This window comes from Electrona antarctica, assembly GCF_951216825.1.
Source record: "Electrona antarctica genome assembly, chromosome: 22".
Classification (NCBI taxonomy): Eukaryota; Metazoa; Chordata; class Actinopteri; order Myctophiformes; family Myctophidae; genus Electrona; species Electrona antarctica.
The window spans coordinates 11,461,288-11,479,461 of NC_136805.1; the positions used below are offsets into that span (position 1 = coordinate 11,461,288).

General features: G+C 42.4%; 1 protein-coding gene across 2 annotated transcripts in view; it reads left to right on the forward strand.

The window, feature by feature from the left end:
* Nucleotides 1–15,466, forward strand: part of slc39a11 (solute carrier family 39, member 11) — a 95,999-nt gene extending 80,533 nt beyond the window's left edge. For both annotated transcript variants that reach the window (XM_079492833.1, XM_079492834.1), the window contains exons 7-10: nt 10,324–10,393; nt 12,122–12,220; nt 12,997–13,155; nt 14,267–15,466. In XM_079492833.1, the coding sequence (XP_079348959.1) occupies nt 10,324–10,393; nt 12,122–12,220; nt 12,997–13,155; nt 14,267–14,345 (407 nt within the window). In that variant the 3' untranslated portion in view covers nt 14,346–15,466. The remainder of the gene's footprint in view (nt 1–10,323; nt 10,394–12,121; nt 12,221–12,996; nt 13,156–14,266) is intronic.
* Nucleotides 15,467–18,174: the final 2,708 nt, after the last annotated feature.

Sequence of the window (18,174 nt, forward strand, 5' to 3'; positions counted from 1 at the left end):
TGATCTTTACCCTAGCGGGGTAAACAGACTATCGTAATTATTTTGTAGCACAAGATTGTTTTCTTGTCACTGTATTTAGTGGACCTCCTCTTTGCTCTATTCTTACAGTTACTCTGGATAGCCGTGGCATGTAAACAAACCCACACCTTGAACACATCCTTACAGTTACTCTGGATAGCCGTGGCATGTAAACAAACCCACACCTTGAACACATCCTTACAGTTACTCTGGATAGCCGTGGCATGTAAACAAACCCACACCTTGAACACATCCTTACAGTTGCTCTGGATAGCCGCGGCATGTAAACAAACCCACACCTTGAACACATCCTTACAGTTGCTCTGGATAGCCGTGGCATGTAAACAAACCCACACCTTGAGCACATCCTTACAGTTGCTCTGGATAGCCGTGGCATGTAAACAAACCCACACCTTGAACACATCCTTACAGTTGCTCTGGATAGCCGTGGCATGTAAACAAACCCACACCTTGAACACATCCTTACAGTTGCTCTGGATAGCCGTGGCATGTAAACAAACCCACACCTTGAACACATCCTTACAGTTGCTCTGGATAGCCGTGGCATGTAAACAAACCCACACCTTGAACACATCCTTACAGTTGCTCTGGATAGCCGTGGCATGTAAACAAACCCACACCTTGAACACAAAAGACAGTCATTTGATTGTCTTAGAATTGGACACCACAGAATCTACAATAAGCTAGACTAAAAATAGCAGACCTACAAGCTCGTAGCGCGCCACTCGGTGGCGCGCTATGAGCTTGTAGATCTGCTATTTTTCAATAGCTAAAGCATAACATAATGCTAACACCAAAAGGGGTTCCCGCCCAAAATGGGTTAAAATGGATAGCCGTGGCATGTAAACAAACCCACACCTTGAACACATCTTTTATCACAAAAGACAGTCATTTGATTGTCTTAGAATTGGACACCACAGAATCTACGATAAGCTAATTCATGAGAAAGAGATACTGCTCACAAACAATCCAGCTAAACACAAGGGAACACTATTTAGTATGCAATCCATTGGGCCATGATCCAAAAACCACTCACGTGTGATTAATTCAGCCGCAAATTGAAGGTGAACAAATATCTGAGATGTGAAGGGGCGCTGCCAAGGGGCCAGTGAGGCGCTCCAACGTTGAAGCACTGGGCCCTAGTGGTAAGAGGAGGGACTACAAGCGGACCCGTGGATTCATGACTGGGAAACCCCGTGCAGCTGGGCTTTAACATTGAGCGCTCGGTTGCACTTCCGCATTTGACCACCAAAATTTGGTGGTCAAATGCGGAAGTAGACGTTCTGAGACGGTCCTTCCGGGTGCTTCAAAACGCCACTGAGCAACTTCCACTGACATGAATAGCGGGGGGGGGGAGCTTCGCACCAGATCAGTCTTTATCCTTTTAATACTCTATGGGCGCTGCCTGGGACTGGTGGAATATGCCTGGCTCTACAATAGGAAGGAATCAAACGGCTTGTGTGACAGCCACACTACAGGTGATTTACAGGGAGCTAAACTTGCACCTGGCATCAGTGAATGATTGAGCTGAACGCTACGGGGGATTTTTTTTTAAAAGATCAGTCGGACTCAGAGCATTTCTTCTCTGGCATACAGTGCAGTAAAGTCTGACATAAAGAGAGAGATATAGGGTGGCATGCAATACTAGCCTGGTTAATAAACCAGACCGAATCAGCCGTTGGCAAAAAACAAATTTGCCTGCCAGCGGATTAGGGTCTGGCGAGGCTCAGTAGCACGCCTCTTTCCTACAACCGAGAACAGGTCGGGCCAATCGGGACACGGTATGCAATATGGGCGGGCTTTGGTACAGTGACGTTCAATGCTTGAGACCTTTGACTGACAGTAGCTCTGACCAATTGCGTCAAAGAGAAAATGTTTGAACCCGCCCCCCGGGAAATGAAATCCAAGTGGAGCCAGCCCAGACTAATATACCGCGACAGTGTTGTGTGATATTAGTCTGGCTTATTAGCCAGGCTAATGCAATACAGCTTTTCATGAATACGAATTGCATGCATAAAAAAATAAAATAAATTCCATAAATTAGAAAACAAATGTTTAGGATGTAGTGAAAATAGTAAATAGCTGATCTACTAGCTCACAACATGTCGCTTCTGTCGTAGATAGGCTATTGTCACTAGTTTGGGTACCGGACAAATGTCTAATTTCTAAGTACCCAAAGTCACTGTAGAGATAAAGAAAGGAACCAACTTAACCCATTTTGGGCGGGAACCCCTTTTGGTGTTAGCATTATGTTTTGCTTTAGCTATTGAAAAATAGCAGATCTACATGCTCATAGCGCGCCACCGAGTGGCACGCTACGAGCTTGTAGGTCTGCTATTTTTTTTAAATCGAAGAACGACTGACAGAAACATAGCCTTTTCAGAAAACTGTCAGGATGTAGAAGACATTTTTAGAATCTGATCTCAGGTCAAAATGGATTAATTTAAAAACAAAAACAAAAATAATAAAGTAGTGGTATATTAAAATGTATTAAAGGTTAAGCATGGGTTGTTCAGTTCAGTTCAGTTTATACATAACACACATTATTTAGGTGCACGTGTTCCAGACTGATGGGACATCTGTCTACCCACACAGTGCATACATGCATGTTGTCCTTAGATATATACATTCACCTACACATATTCATACATACAGTATACACAGCTACGTACATACACCACTATAAACATCGCATCAACACAATAATTCCTGCTGTGTGGAATCAATACCTTTCATTGCCATTATTGTGTTATGGTTTACTAATACTGATTGATTAAGCCAAGGTGGCACAGAGCATCCCGAAGTACATTGTTGGCAGATTATTATATAAGGGTTATTATTTTGGGGATATGAGTATGATTCCTGCATCTCATTGGTATGTTATGTTATCCTTATAGAATATAGTTCTATAATGAGTTAATGAGTTATAATGTATATTGTATAGTATCTATGGTATAATATATGTTATGGTTTACTGTAATATGGTATAGTACGGTAGGTATAAAAGGTAATATGGTTTTACTATAGTATAGTATATAATATATATGATACATGATATGGTTTACTATACTTTTTTTTATAGATTTAAAGATAATTTATTTCTATCAAACCAGAGTTTGTATTTATTCATTTATGCTGTTAGCACCATCATGAGCTGCTGGATGTCCTCCCCTGTACAGAACATGTTCGTATCATCGGCAAATAGTACACACTTCAGTACACTAGACACGGGGACGGGGGGACGGGGGGGGGGAGGACATCAGCTGAGAAAGGAGACCTGGAGACCATGGGTTTCAAAGCCTGTCAAGTTTTTGTCAAGGGCCGCCCCATTCTAACATGCTAAACAGGTAGCATTCTGCTACCTGTTTGGGTCGCAGCTCACTGAACAGAACACTGTTCTAAACCAGTGGTTGTCAACCCTTTCTGGATAATGGCCCACTTGAGAGTCTCGAATGTGTTTGTGACCCACCCTCATAGCAGCAACACCACTCATTTTCAACATTGAACTATGACATTCATTTGTGAAATTAATTAGATTAAAAAAAGATTATGCAATTAATCCGTGATTGGATGACCCGCCCCATACATCCAATAATGCTATCGACTATGCACTATTCTAGCCCTATCTGGATGGCAATAACCAACATATTGTGTTGGTTATTGCCATAAAAGGCTGCACAATGTATATAGGCAGAGGCTCAAATCACAGAGAGACATAGAAACACCATCCTACCACACTGGATTTGTTATGAAGAATAAAATATACATACATACATACATACATACATACATACATACATACATACATACATACATACATACATACATACATATATAAGGTTTTCTTAATTTCCTGAAAAATGTAAATTTTTCATTTCCTAGAATAAACGCTAATATGATATTATCTATAGTTGCAGCCCTACATGAAATCCGTTTTATTTCTCGCATGACACAGTATGTTTAACTGTATGAATAAATTGCTGGCTTTCATTAATTGTATGGCTAAATTTGCATTGTATTATCTTAAGTACTGTATTACAGTAACCCTGTGTAAAAATACTATTGACTTTCATTGTCTATATTAATACATTAGCTGTGTCTCATTTCCTAGATGAATACATTAGCTTTGTTTTGCATATTGCATGAATAAATTAGCGAAGGCATGTTCTCTATGCCTGAGATTGATTATATTGAGTTAGTGGGGATGGGTATTTGTGTGCTTGTGCTTGTAATGTGTGAGCAAGGGGCTGTAAATCAGTGCAAAAGGAAGATTGGGAATGTGGATTATGTATGTGTTGCATGGCTGCCTGGTTAAGTGTCTGTGGGTGTGGTTTTGTGTGTGTAAGGCTCTTTTGTACTATACATTGAGCAGCTTTTTTCTAATCTAACACCATCTTTGAGTTCCCCTTTCCCAACATCACAGTCACGTTTAAGGTGCAAGTACATTTTCCGTAATTTGGGCATGTCATTATTGTAGGCAAGCATACATTTTACTTGACCTGAGATCAGATTCTAAAAATGTCTTCTACATCCTGACAGTTTTCTGAAAAGGCTATGTTTCTATGTCAGTCGTTCTTTGATTTTTCAAAAACAGCAGACCTACAAGCTCGTAGCGCGCCGCTCGTAGCGCGCCGCTCGGTGGCGCGCTATGAGCTTGTAGGTCTGCTATTTTTCAATAGCTAAAGCATAACATAATGCTAACACCAAAAGGGGTTCCCGCCCAAAATGGTTTCTGGAAATTGTTTAGTTTCGGTTTTTTTGTTTGTTTGCTTTTGTGTTTGAAGTCAGTACAGTTCCCATAGCAGGCAATGATGCAGCCAGTCAGAATGCTCTCTGTGTTACCCCTGTAGAAAGCCTGCAGAACCTTAGGGCCCCCTTCTTGATGCCTGAGAATGTAGAGGCGAACCAAGTGGTGTGAGGAAGTCACACCACTTGGTTCGTGTGGAGTGGACTTCCCGGGTGAGTTTCTCAGTGATGTGATTCATGTGAATGTCAATGAATTTGAAGTCACTGACCTTCTCCACTGTGGCCCCATTGATTTAGATGGGGTGTGCTCTCTGCCTGACTTATGGAGTTCACGATCAGCTCTTTGGTCTTAGGCCTGACTCACACCTTTCGATCTAGCATACAACATTGATGCATGCTAGATGTAAAGAAAGGGTTTGTTTACATCTTGCCCCAATGCATTTCCAATGGAAGTCACATGGTTTGACACAACATTTGTGTTGTACGGCTTTCGGCTGTGTTTCAACTGCCCCCCCACCCCCTCATACAACACAAATGTTGTGTCAAACCATGTGACTCCCATTGGGAATGAATTGCGAGCTTGCATCAGTCAATAAGTCTCATGCATCAGCCATACATCAATCTGTTGTGCACGTGTGAGTCAGGCCTTAGTCTGCTTTATCCATGATCATGCCTGGCTGTCGCTGTTATTTTGTCAGCAAACTTGACCACTAAGTTGGAGCTGTGCATGGCCAGCCAGTCGTAGGTGTACAGAGAGTAGAGAAGTGGGCAGAAAGAAACAGGCCTGGCCAAGTTATTTCCGTACCGGGGTATTTCAGTCAGATTTACTCACAAGCTACTACTGTATGCCTCTATGGAAACATAACAGAGCAGACATCAGTACACAGGAGAGAGCCTGAGCCTTTCAAGTTTCAACATTTTCAATCTCAAGTCAATGCAGCATTTCACTGGGGAATGTGTTGCTTACTGCCTGAAGTTGTAGTCCCCCAATGATGATGAGGGTGTTCTGAGGGTAATAAGCATAGACATATAAACGTAGACGCCCTTTCCGGCTCTGAGGCGTGTGTCACAATTGAAGGCACAATTCTCCCGAGATTCCTTGCAAAGCATTTGCCTTCAATGAGCAGCTTCCGCGTGCGTAACATAAGTCCCGGAAAAGACGCGCTGTGATTGGCCAGTAGTCACTTGAGTGACAGCGAGAGACATGGAGGAGTCGCATGAGTGACGTCACTTGGGCAGCGACGCAGAGTGCCTTCAGCAAATGCCGTCAGCACTTCTAAATAAGAAAGCTGCGGAGAACTGTTGCTTTGTGTTCACTCTTTAATGTTTTCTGTTAGTAATCTAATCCCCCCTGGCTCTGATGTTGTATTGTTGTATTAATAACTTTGTTGTTTGTGTTTGTTTGTTTGTCTTGTTTTGTATTGTAATTTATTGTCATGACTGTTATTAAGATTTGTTTAAAAAAAAGAAAAGCCTTCAGCACTGCACTTCCACCTTCATTGGGATACACGTCGCTCCAATGAACTGCAACGGCCAGTGAGGCATCTATTTTTTATAATATCTATGGTAATAAGCAGCTGCCACTAACTCCTACTGATTTAGCACATTGTCTTGGTAATAGCGGGTGTATGCACTGTCCATGGTGCTGAGATCCCTCCCCAGGCCTCTACTCTCCCTAGTGGATGAGCTTGGAGGTTCGGGCCCATGGTGATGCTCCACATACTACCCACACACACCACAAACTGTACAATAATAGAAATATCTCCTGTAGGGCTGTTCAACACTCTCGACTAATCGATTAGTTTATTTAATCTGTAAAATGAGTCTAACCATATAGCTTGCTGCTTAGCAGAAATGGACATTTTAAAACATATTAGTCTTAGTCGACTAAACCGACTGATTAGTGAGTTTGATCTTGAGGGGACGGATGACCCTACTCTCCTGCGATGCTGTCAGTTCCGTGACGTTCCAGAAACCTTCACACGGACACACACTAGCTATTCCCCCCAATTTCTGACTGCGCCAAATATGTGGAGCTCCTTTCCCTCATTCAGTGACCAAGAGACCAAGATTTGGTCGGATTATACTGTAAGGATTGATAGTTTTCCGCGAGTCACAAAGGCGGAAGTGCTGACTAGATGTAACCCCTAACTTCGATAGAGGTAAAGTCTTGGCTAAAGACTGCCGAGTAGATAGTTTAGAGATGAAAGGTTTAGCTTGAGTTTAGAGTTAGAGTTAGGTTCTTAACAAACACAAAAGGAAATCTATAATCCGACAGAGTAATTCTGGCACGAGGCCTTATAAGAGGAGGGAGTGACGTAACGACTAGGTAGTCGTGACGTCAGCCCTGACAGAAAGACCGTATCTCAGGAATGGAATGAGAAGAAATCGATAGGGTCAAAAGGAAGAAAGGAGACAGCATTAGAGAGAGATTGGAACTTTGTTGTAGACAAAGTACCAGTTCCTGTTTTAAGAACCCCTGAAGCAGCTGACACCTTTGGTCTTTGTCCACTATTGATCTTCGGGAACCAACAGCCTTGTCCTACATGGATGTCGAGGAGGTCACCGGGGAGATAGATGAAAGAGTACAATTGAGGAAGGAAGGGTGTGAGGACTCAGTGGAAGAGGAGGGGAGAGTGTAGGGGAAAAGATGGAGGTGTGTGTGTGTGTGTGTGTGTGTGTGTGTGTGTGTGTGTGTGTGTGTGTGTGTGTGTGTGTGTGTGTGTGTGTGTGTGTGTGTGTGTGTGTGTGTGATGTATTCCCATGCTTTTTGTTCTTGCCTATTGTAAGTCGCTCTGGATTAAGAGCGTCTGCTAAATGCCTAAATTGTAAATTGTAAATTGTGTGTGTGTGTGTGCGTGTGCGTGGGTGTGCGTGCGTGCGTGCGTGTGTGCGTGCGCAACTTTTCGATTCCAATTTGCAACAAACAAAGGTTAGGAAGGTTATGTTGCAGAATTACTCTAGGAAAAAACTTTTTCTATTGAAAATCAATTTTAATTTAAAATAGCAATCTGTGCCAAACAATATCAGACGAGGCTTTGAGTTAACCTGCTGCTAAACATTGACATTGTCAACTCTATTTGTTCAGCCTGACAGCCGTGAAACTAAGAGGGAAAACGTCACAGGAGTGTGTGTGCGTGCGTGCGTGCGTGCGTGCGTGCGTGTGCGCGCGCGCGCGCGCATTGAAAAACCACACACACGCGTGTGCGTGTGCATTATCCTACTTATACCATGGCCACTTTGCCAACGATTTATAATTTATGTGTATTCATATTTTGAAGCAATAAAACCGAACAGCACAATTGGAGCCACTAGGCGATTGCTCAAAAGCACCTCAGCAGTAGTTGTGGAGGAACGGTAGATAGTAGCTACTCTGACAATGGGCAGATGGGTTTATAGCGACCACAGGTCGCATTTAGGTGGCTTTTACACGAGGATGGTGTTCATAAGAAACGGGAAAATAAAGTATCGTTTGCTGGGGTCCTTTTAGACGAGAAGGGTGTTCTCAGGAGGTGAAAACGCATCAAAGTGAAACCACCTCCCAGAGTGGAAATCTTTGAGAACGCCGTTTTATCCCTTCTCCGTGTAAACAGGCAAAACGGTGAATCCGCAAAACTTATGACATCATGGCTCACGTTGGCTCGCAGCGCATATATTATTACATTGATGCAGAGCCATATAATTATGATATAATGGAATTCCTGAACAAGCCTCCTCCTCGCCTACAAAGCGCTGCTCATCAGCGATGGTGAATGTAAAACCATGATGTAAATAAAATGCCTTAATTGTGATAGGTGGCAGCCGCGGCAGCAGCGTTTATGTAGCCTAATGTATTATAAAATATATAACCAATTCCCGTGGCGCACTCTGCCTGCATGCTCTGGGCTGTCTGTCACCACCATCACCCTCCCTGTGAATAAAAATCCAGTCCCCTCCCCTATTAACCTATTAATTAACATCACATTTACCTCAGTATTATTTATTCCTAACTTTAAGCTGGTAGCGTTTTTAATATGTGAGAAAATAAAGTGACCGCAAAAATCGCGAAAAACTGTCTGCTCTGAGGCTTGAACTCACGGCCAATGCGGACAATGGTCTCGTAGTCTAACACCTAACACAGCAAGCTATGTAAGTCATTGTAAAGTGTGGGTTGAAGTGTGTACTTGTAGTGTGTGTTGTAGTGTGATTGACACGGGGAATGCGTGAAGGGGGAGCTGGCTCTTCTTCTTGTGCATAACGTGGGTGACTGGTCTATTTGGCAGCCCGTTACCGCCACCTAGCGATATTATAGCGTTTTCATAAAGTGTGCGTTCTCGTGTAAAGGGTCAATAAAAACTGAGAACGCAACGGGACTTTGCCGTTTTATCTGGAGATGGTCGCCGTCTAAAAGAGGCTTTAGTCAGCGGGGCAGTTGTTCGGTTGGTTGGTAGGTCGGTCACCCCAGACATGACCATATATGTGACATCACGTGACATCATCAGGGATGGAGATCCCTGATGTCATCAATACTAAGCTCATATATGGGAATGCCCATATATGGAAATCCTTGATGTCATCAATATTGGCCAGCAACTCTACATCTAACCTGTTATGACATTCCATATGTTGATCCTTCCCCATCCATCCTTCCTCTTCGATGTCTCCCTTTTGACTGATACCTGTCCATTTAAACTCTAGATGGGCCTGCCCCAAAGTTATTAGTGCAGCCGCGCCCGGCAGCCGACGAAAACTAGAGTTCTCAACAGGCCCTGAAAATTAAGGTCTGGCCCTACCTGGGCCCTCACCAAACCCTGTACACTCAAGACACTGCCCCGCTGCCACACTAGAGTTCTCATCAGGCCCGAAAATTAAGGCCCGGCCCTAACTGGGCCCTCATCAAACCCTGTACACTCAAGACACTGCCCCCGCTGCCACCCTTAGATCTCCCAGATCTCCATGGAGCTGACCTGTTTCATTCCATATGTTGTTTTGACCACATCAAACCCTGTACACTCAAGACACACTCCATTATGTGGCCAGTACAGAATTCATTCCATATGTTGATCTGACCCCCCATGCCAAAGCGCCAGCTCTCGCCCAGCAGTCTGCTGTCACCTAGGCGGATGCGTGCACGTGACCTCGCTCTGCTTCTCTCCCTCAGGCATCTTACTGGTAATATACTGGTTGTCTAATGCAGAATAGATAGGCCAGTTTGCTCTTCAACCTTAGCATCTCTGTTCTGTCCACATCGTAATAGGCAAACATTTAGCATAAATGTAGATGGTAATTTTGCTATTTGACATATACGTGCAATGAAGTACTGTGTAGGGGTGAAGTGGTTAAGTTGTACCCACTGTATTTCCTAACAGATAGACGGAAAGTGAAGGTCCAAGTTAAATCAGATGGCTTTAAAATATTGAGGGGATTTAGTCCCTGACTCCCAGGTCACTATGCAGACAGGGTGCTAGGTCATCCAACCCTTGTTTTCCCCCGGTCCTTTCTTCTGTCACGGTTTCTTTGCTGCATGTTGTAGTAACAGTGTGTGTGTGTGTTTTGCAGAGGGATTAGCTGTGGGAGTAGCATTTGGCGCAATTGGAAAAACGTCATCTGCCACTTTTGAGAGTGCCAGGTAAGACCAACGGTCAACGGAAATACACACACACACACACACACACACACACACACACACACACACACACACACACACACACACACACACACAGTGGTTTTACAACATGGCTTTTTGTTGGCTGGAAATCAAATCCTTAGTGGTGACCTTTGACTAAAGCAGGCAAAATGATTTAATGGCTTGAAATCTCCACGTGGTTTATATTCCAGTGATTCCAGTGACCAAATGATCAGTGAGTTGTCAACAAACTGCTCTTCACTTGATATTGTTTAACACAACAGATGCCCATTTTTTTAATGAAAAATTCCCAAAGCACCACAGGAGAGATTATAAAGACGTCTGGAGACGTCCTGGGCACACAATGTAATAAAAGGAAAGTTAAAGCTTTCCCTATCCCTTTTTATACTAGTCCGGCAGCCGACAGGCTACTTTTGTTTAAAGTGGGACATTTGGTATATAGTCTTTTTTATTGGCCTAAAATATTGTCTATATACTGTACATACATACATTCATGAATCCTAGTTTGACATGTCACATGCTACTTAAAGCAAATGGAAAGTTTCACATTTTTGCCTGCCATATGATGTTAAAGGGGCATTCCACTCATTTTCAACATTTTACTATGTCATTAATATACCTTAGAGCTGTTGTGTGGAAATAATAAAAAAGTCCCCCCATTCTGTAAGTATGAAAAAAATCATTATCATGGTGAAACACATCTTGATGACAACAGCTCTAAGGTATATTAATGACATAGTAAAATGTTGAAAATTAGTGGAATGCCCCTTTAATGGTAGGGTCACAAGAAACCCCTAAACCCCACCCAGCAAGCAGTGGGTGGGGTGTCCTTGAAACGTCTTCCATTGTTCAGATTCCCTGAAAATGTTTCAGTTGAAAATCAAATGTTTACATAACCCTACATATCATGGAAAGGAACTAAAATATCTAACTATGATTTTGGTTGAAGCCAAGTGTAAATGCATAAAAATGCATCGTAAAATAATGTTTGCTGTTGCTATTGGAGAAATTGTCAAGGACAATGTTAGGGACCAGGCCGGCTTTGACTTTTATGTGTGAATTACGAGCAGATTCTGATTACCTACAACTCTTCTGTTGAGGCTGGTTTAGACTAGAGATGTATTGCTGCTTCATTTATCGTTATCATTAAGATGACCATTTACACCCTAAACACTTAGGCTGACAAAATGTCCATGTCACCTATTCTGACCTTTGTCTTGTAAATGTTGTAATTGAACATCTCCCTCCCTTTGCCTTCCACTTCCACACACTGGATCTAGGCGTACGAGTCTAGGTTGTCCAGAATCAGCAGTGTGTGTGCTTCAGTATAAGTCAAAGGAGTTATTTCTGGCATGGAAGAATGTGTTTAATTTATGTCAAGAAGGCACATGCTTTTAATTAACATACACATGCATAAAAGTAAAAGTAACCGCCACACTTCACTAGCTGTTGTTTTATCATTTTGCAAGGAATTGTACACACATTTGATGAACTATTTATAATTGAGATCCACTGTGTTGCTGGGTCCTTGTATACCGAAAAACCAGTGAGCACTGAGATTTACTTTATCAATATGTTGTACGTTTCTACTTTCACTGCAAATAATTTAAAGGTTTGTAGAAGATATACTTGCTAAATTGGGTGCTAAATAATATTGTGAAACTGTGTGATCTGAGATTGTAGGTATTGTTTCACTTTTCCCCTGTTCAGAAACTTGGCTGTGGGAATTGGTATCCAGAATTTCCCAGAAGGCTTAGCAGTTAGCCTGCCCCTGCGTGGTTCTGGGATGTCAACATGGAAATCTTTCTGGTATGTGTGAGTTTGTCGATGTTATTTTAGTTTTTAGTTTTATTTAATTTGGAAATGTAGTTTTCAAATGTTTCTAGAGCCTGGAGTAGAAGACAATCCCAGCTCTTCAAGTAGGTACATGTGTCTCCTGTCACAGGCCTAATGGTGTATTTTATTTTATGTTATATATTATGTAATCTGCTCGTAAGGATCTGGAGTGTCAGTTTGGTATTCAATTGATCATTGTTTGCAAACCGTCATGTCGGTTTATTGTAATTGTTCATGTAAACTGTAAAAAGTGTCCTGTAAGTCCATATGGGATGTAGCCTGGCTCCAGCCCCTGAATCGCTAGCCACGCCCATTAAAAAAGAAACGAAATGAAAATTCAGGCTGAGTGTCAGGCTATATGGGATGGGCTTCTTCGGAAGCATGACACTTAAATAAAGAATCAATCAAAAAAAAATCATGTAGTTTTAATTTGGTTTAAAGCAGGTGTACTAATTTAGTTTAGTTTTTAGTTTTTGAAAAGGCTTAGTTTAGTTTTTATGAATTTTTGTGTTAGTTAGATTACAGTTATTCTTTGGTGAAGGCTTGCCAAATAATTCTGCAGGGGAATTGTTTGGAGAATCTCTTCTCTCAACCAAATAGTTATTCTGTTGAGAGAAATTTAATTCAGCCATTCTTGACTCTACCATTTAGGCCTGGAATAAAGGTACGGTTCGGTGGTTCAGGCAGAATGCAGTAAAAAGTGGTGGTGTTTGCGACTGTGTGTCAACTACTGTCTCTCTGAACCTCAGGTACGGCCAGCTGAGCGGAATGGTAGAGCCCATAGCAGGGATGCTGGGTGCCGTTGCCGTGGTTTTGGCGGAACCTCTGTTGCCATATGCGCTGGCGTTTGCTGCCGGGGCGATGGTCTACGTGGTGGTTGACGACATCATACCCGAGGCTCAAGTCAGGTGAAGGACCTTAACATTTTCTCCCCGATGAAGACCTTCAGAGGTGGAAACATGTTGGCAGTTGCTTTTTGAGGGGTGCTAGCCCCTCCTATATACAGGTTTAATGTTTGTTTTTAGTTCAATGTTTGTTTTAAAAACGCCATTGACAATGAAGGGAACATTTACGCCATCTTGTCCCTAACACAAACATTAAATGCCATTAACAATAAAGAGAATTTAATGTTTGTTTTGGCACCGTTTGTTTTACATCACCATTACATCAACTAATCAACATGAGTTAGACTTTAACCCATTTTGGGCAGTTTTAAACATTATGTTGTAATCTAGCTATTGAAAAATAGCAGATCTACAAGCTCATAGCGCGCCACTCTGTAGGTCTGCTATTTTTGAAAAATCGTTAAAATGTGCCTCAAATCTTTCCGAAAATTGTCATGATTTAGAAAACTTTTTTTTTAATTTCGACGTCAGGCCTGACGTCCCGAGTCCCCGGATTGTCTGTTGTTTTTTCACTGATAGAGAGATGGTAGTTGGGTCGGTGGGTAGCTGGAGGAATATATTTATAGAGAACAGTGGTTCTCAAATGTATACATTTCAAGAAACACCATAACTCTCAGAATCCAAACCCTGAGGGTCCCTGGAGCCCACTTTGGAGAAACCACTGCCATACAATCTATTGATCTGTTCCCTCATTCATCCATCCGCCTACAGCGTAGATGAGGGGACAGAGCAAATGATTGACAGATGTGGCTATACAGTTTTGATTGATTGAAATATATAACAGTTTGCAGAATTACAGTACATTTCAAGCACAAACTCAATACAAAGGCTGTTAACTGTGAGTGGACGACCCAATTAAGCATTACACTTGTTTACAAGAGGGTCCACCATGTTCAATTCATCAAAACATTTATAGACGTACAAATAGACACTTCCATATAGACAAAGAACAGAACAGGAATTCATCATAAATGAAAGACTTTTTTTTAATAGTGTTTTCATTTACCATTCACATTTATATATTTTTTATTGTACCATTATGAACCTGACTATAACTTATAACCTCAATTTACACAACACGTACTTACTATTAAAGAATTTCTCCCTCTTTCAGTGGAAATGGGAAGCTGGCGTCCTGGACTTCCATTCTTGGGTTCGTGGTCATGATGTCACTGGATGTTGGGCTGGGCTAAAGGTCACGATGATGACCAACCATCAAGCCATCAAAAACCTCTTGAGACCGATCATCAGAATGTGTCTGACCTCATTAGACAAAACCAAAAGGGACCAGCCTTCCCTCCCAATGCGCGCGCGTGTGTGCGTGTGCGTGTGTGTACGCGCGTGTGTGTGTGTGTGTGTGTGTGTGTGTGTGTGTGTGTGTGTGTGTGTGTGTGTGTGTGTGTGTGTGTGTGTGTGTGTGTGTGTGTGTGTGTGTGTGTGTGTGTGTGTGTGTGTGTGTGTGTGTGTGTGTGTGTGTGTGTGTGTGTGTGTGTGTGTGTGTGTGTGTGTGTGTGTGTGTCAATCTAACGTTCATTTGGATGTTCTTTTTATGGTACAGCATTTTTAAGCAAATTGGCTGTGTAATTTAATTGTTTCTTTTATTTTACCAGAGTGGAATTTTTGAATTTCTTGATGGTGAAATATTCCTTGAAGGATGACATTTTGATTCAGTGATTTATTTAAGTGAATGCAAGTGATTCCCCCCCCCTTTGGGTGTGAACTCTGGCACTGCTCAACTGCTCATCATCTATCCTACTAGTGGTTCTCAGACTTTTTCATATGAAGGACCCCTAATTGAAAATCTATATCTATATTTGACCCCCATCTAAAAAATATGTGCCAGAGATATCCCCAGAGGGAGGGGGGGATATAGCAGGCAGGCAGCTAGGCTGCAGCCATGCGGTCACCATATGCCCCCTGGTGGTCAACAGTATGGCTAATATAAAAACTAGCAGTGCTAGTTGAGTAACTGGAATACACTGCATGGCTGCTTGAGTAGTAACTAATGACATCTATTTAATGAGAATACAGTAAATGGTTTACAAAAAATGAAAACCATATTTAGTTACTAGATATTATAAAACCAGTGTAACAAGAGTGCAAATGCTTTAAATACATTAACTACTTGAATTAGACAAGATTGGTGCATTGATTGAATGCAGTGCATTGTTTTTAACTTGAAAATTGGTGAGTGACATGGTTGTAGAATGCGGTATAAATAAGTGCTTCCCTGAATGTCCTTTTACAATCATTTTTATGCAAATGAATACATTTATGGGCAATTTTGTATAATTAAAGGACCAAATTATTTGAATGGATCAGTTCTTGTGTGAACTTCAGCTTCAAATGCATCTTGTTCTCATGTTTCAATTATTTCATTCATCTGGTGTTTTGCTGGGTAGAAGGGAGGGGAAATTATTGTATTGTCTCCGCAAGGCAGAACGCATGGCTGAGACTAGCCATTCATACTTTTTGGCAAATCTAAGCTAGCAAATGTAAGACTTCCGGTGGACGTTTCAACTAGTGTGACATACGCACACGTTCGGGGAGACCTCCTCTACAACACCACACCCTCCGGTAAGCAGCAGAGGTGTAAAAAAGAAATTGGCATGCCATACAGTGAGGTCAGAGGTAAAAAAACATCCCAAAAGTGGACGCTGGACAAAACACTCTATGATTCGACTAGTGTGATATACGCACATGTCCGGGGAGACCTCCTCTACAACACTCCCATGATGTGGCACATTGTGCCGTTGCATTGTGCCACAGTTTCACTCCTTCACTAAAACATATAACCTTAACTTTAATAATTTGAATGAATCCTTTTACAACAACACTGTCTGTGTCTTTATCCTCCCAGTCTTTTTTAAGGTCCATCAAAGCTTTGATCTCATTGTTATCCTTCCAAAGCTGTTGCCTTTGGATGTATGATATGTTCTATGCTCTTGTTGTTCAGCACTTTGTCACCTTGTTCTTGAAAGGTGCTATATAAATAAAGCTTTATTATTATTATTATTATTATTATTATCCTTGTTTCCGCTGTTCATGTTTGATCTGCCTGTACAAAGAGGTGTCTTTGCCCACTACGATTTCCAGCTATTAAAGACCTTGGATCTGCATTGTTCAATGCCTCAATGTAAGCAGTATGTGCAAATCGGTTCTTCATTGATCTACCTAAGTTTGCACGCTCTGTGCTTCTAACAAATCTACTTCTCAATTTGTCCTTTGTGTGATATATGTTGCCAGTGTAAGCTATATGAATATGCTGTCTTCGAATGAATGGAGATGTATTTTGAAGGTCATCTCACATGAAGTATGCCTGCAGGCGCCATTGATTGTCAGACATGGCTTGCTTGATTTTCTAACGACAGCGGTAGAAAAGTTGTGATTAACTAAACGTATTATACAATATGGATTTGATTCCTTGACTTTGCTGGCAAATAGCTCTTGCCATTCATACCTCTTAAAATATTGATTTCCTTTGGCTCTGGTGGAGTGAAAAGTGTCCCATTCTGAAGACTTCAAAGTAAAGGTAGTAGGTTCAAGGGCACAATGTTTGAATCCTAATGTAGCACCAGATAGTCCCACGACACTCTGAACAGTACCATCATCTAGAACACTCGATGGTACTCTTGTAGAATGCTCTGAGGATGCGGGGACTCACTCTGAACTTCTTCAGGCACCGCAGGAAGAATCGTCGTTGGGCCTTTTTCACCACTTTTGTGGTGTTGTGGCCCTCTTCAGGTCCCTCGAGATATGTCATGGCACCCTGACGAAGGCTGAGTGCCGAAACGCGCTGGTCCTTCTTTTTGTAATGTTCTTTGCCATGCCTTAACTCTTAAATAAAAAAGGCTTTTTTTTCACCTCACTGGAACAGAGTGCCTTGGATCCTCTTCTTTTATGCCCTCGAGATGTGTATTCCGAGGAACTTGAAGTCGCAGACCTGCTCCACTGCTGCACCGTTGATGACAATAGGTGTGTGCTCTCTCTCTCTGGCCTCCTGAAATCCACGCATCGGCTCCTTGGTTTTATTGACGTTGAAAGCCAGGCTGTTCTCCTGGCACCACTGTGTCAGTGTTCCAACCTCAGCTCTGGAGGCCACCTCGTCGTCATCATCAATCAGGCCCATCACTGTTGTGTCGTCCGCATATTTGATGATGACATTGGAGCTGTGCATTGGCTGTACAGTTCTTCTTCGTGTCTGGCTATCCTCTATATCACGTCTTTCCAGTGGTTGGCGCAGGCGAGTGCAGCAGCATTTGGTTCGGCCAGGTCATCTCCAGTAGGCCTACATTGTGGAGCATAGATACATCTCATGATGTGGTCCATTGTTTGTGGGTCCAGCGTGGCAGGAGGTATATATGGAGCATATGTATAGGCAATTCACACTGAGAGGGACTGAATCCGTTTCATTGGAACCGTGATGGAACAGCACACCCGGGTACACTTGCATAACACACTTTGATCCCCCAGATAGCGGTGTGCTTGATGGCTGGTGCTCACGGACACTGACCATCAACTCTGCGATATTGTCTCCAATAAATCCAGACACACTGCATTGCATTGCCTCTTTTGGCTATTTGCCGTTATACTACTTCACTGTCAGCCTGCCTGCTATTCACTGTGTCAGTCAGTTCTGTGCTCCAGTGTCGTGTTTGATATTAGTTTAATGGATTCTACTTTAGCATTATTATTATTATTTTGTTTTACTTTGGAAACTATGCCAAGCAAAGCCCAAGAGCCACGTGTAGTCCAAGATCAGCGCGTACTGCGGTGCTGCGCGTATAGCAGATTCAAGCTGGAAGGCTCTGCACACGTAAGCCTCCATGATGGTAAGAGATCTGGTGTCCACAGGTGGTGCAGGCACTGGCTGTACTGTACTTCCGGACTCAAACCGGGTGTAGAAGGTGTTCAGCTCGCCAGGGAGCGAGGCAGAGGGGTCTCTACAGATCTAGCTCTCCCTCTGCAGTCCGTGATAGTATACACAGCCCCTGCCATGTAGTCCTCACGTCCCCGCTCTCA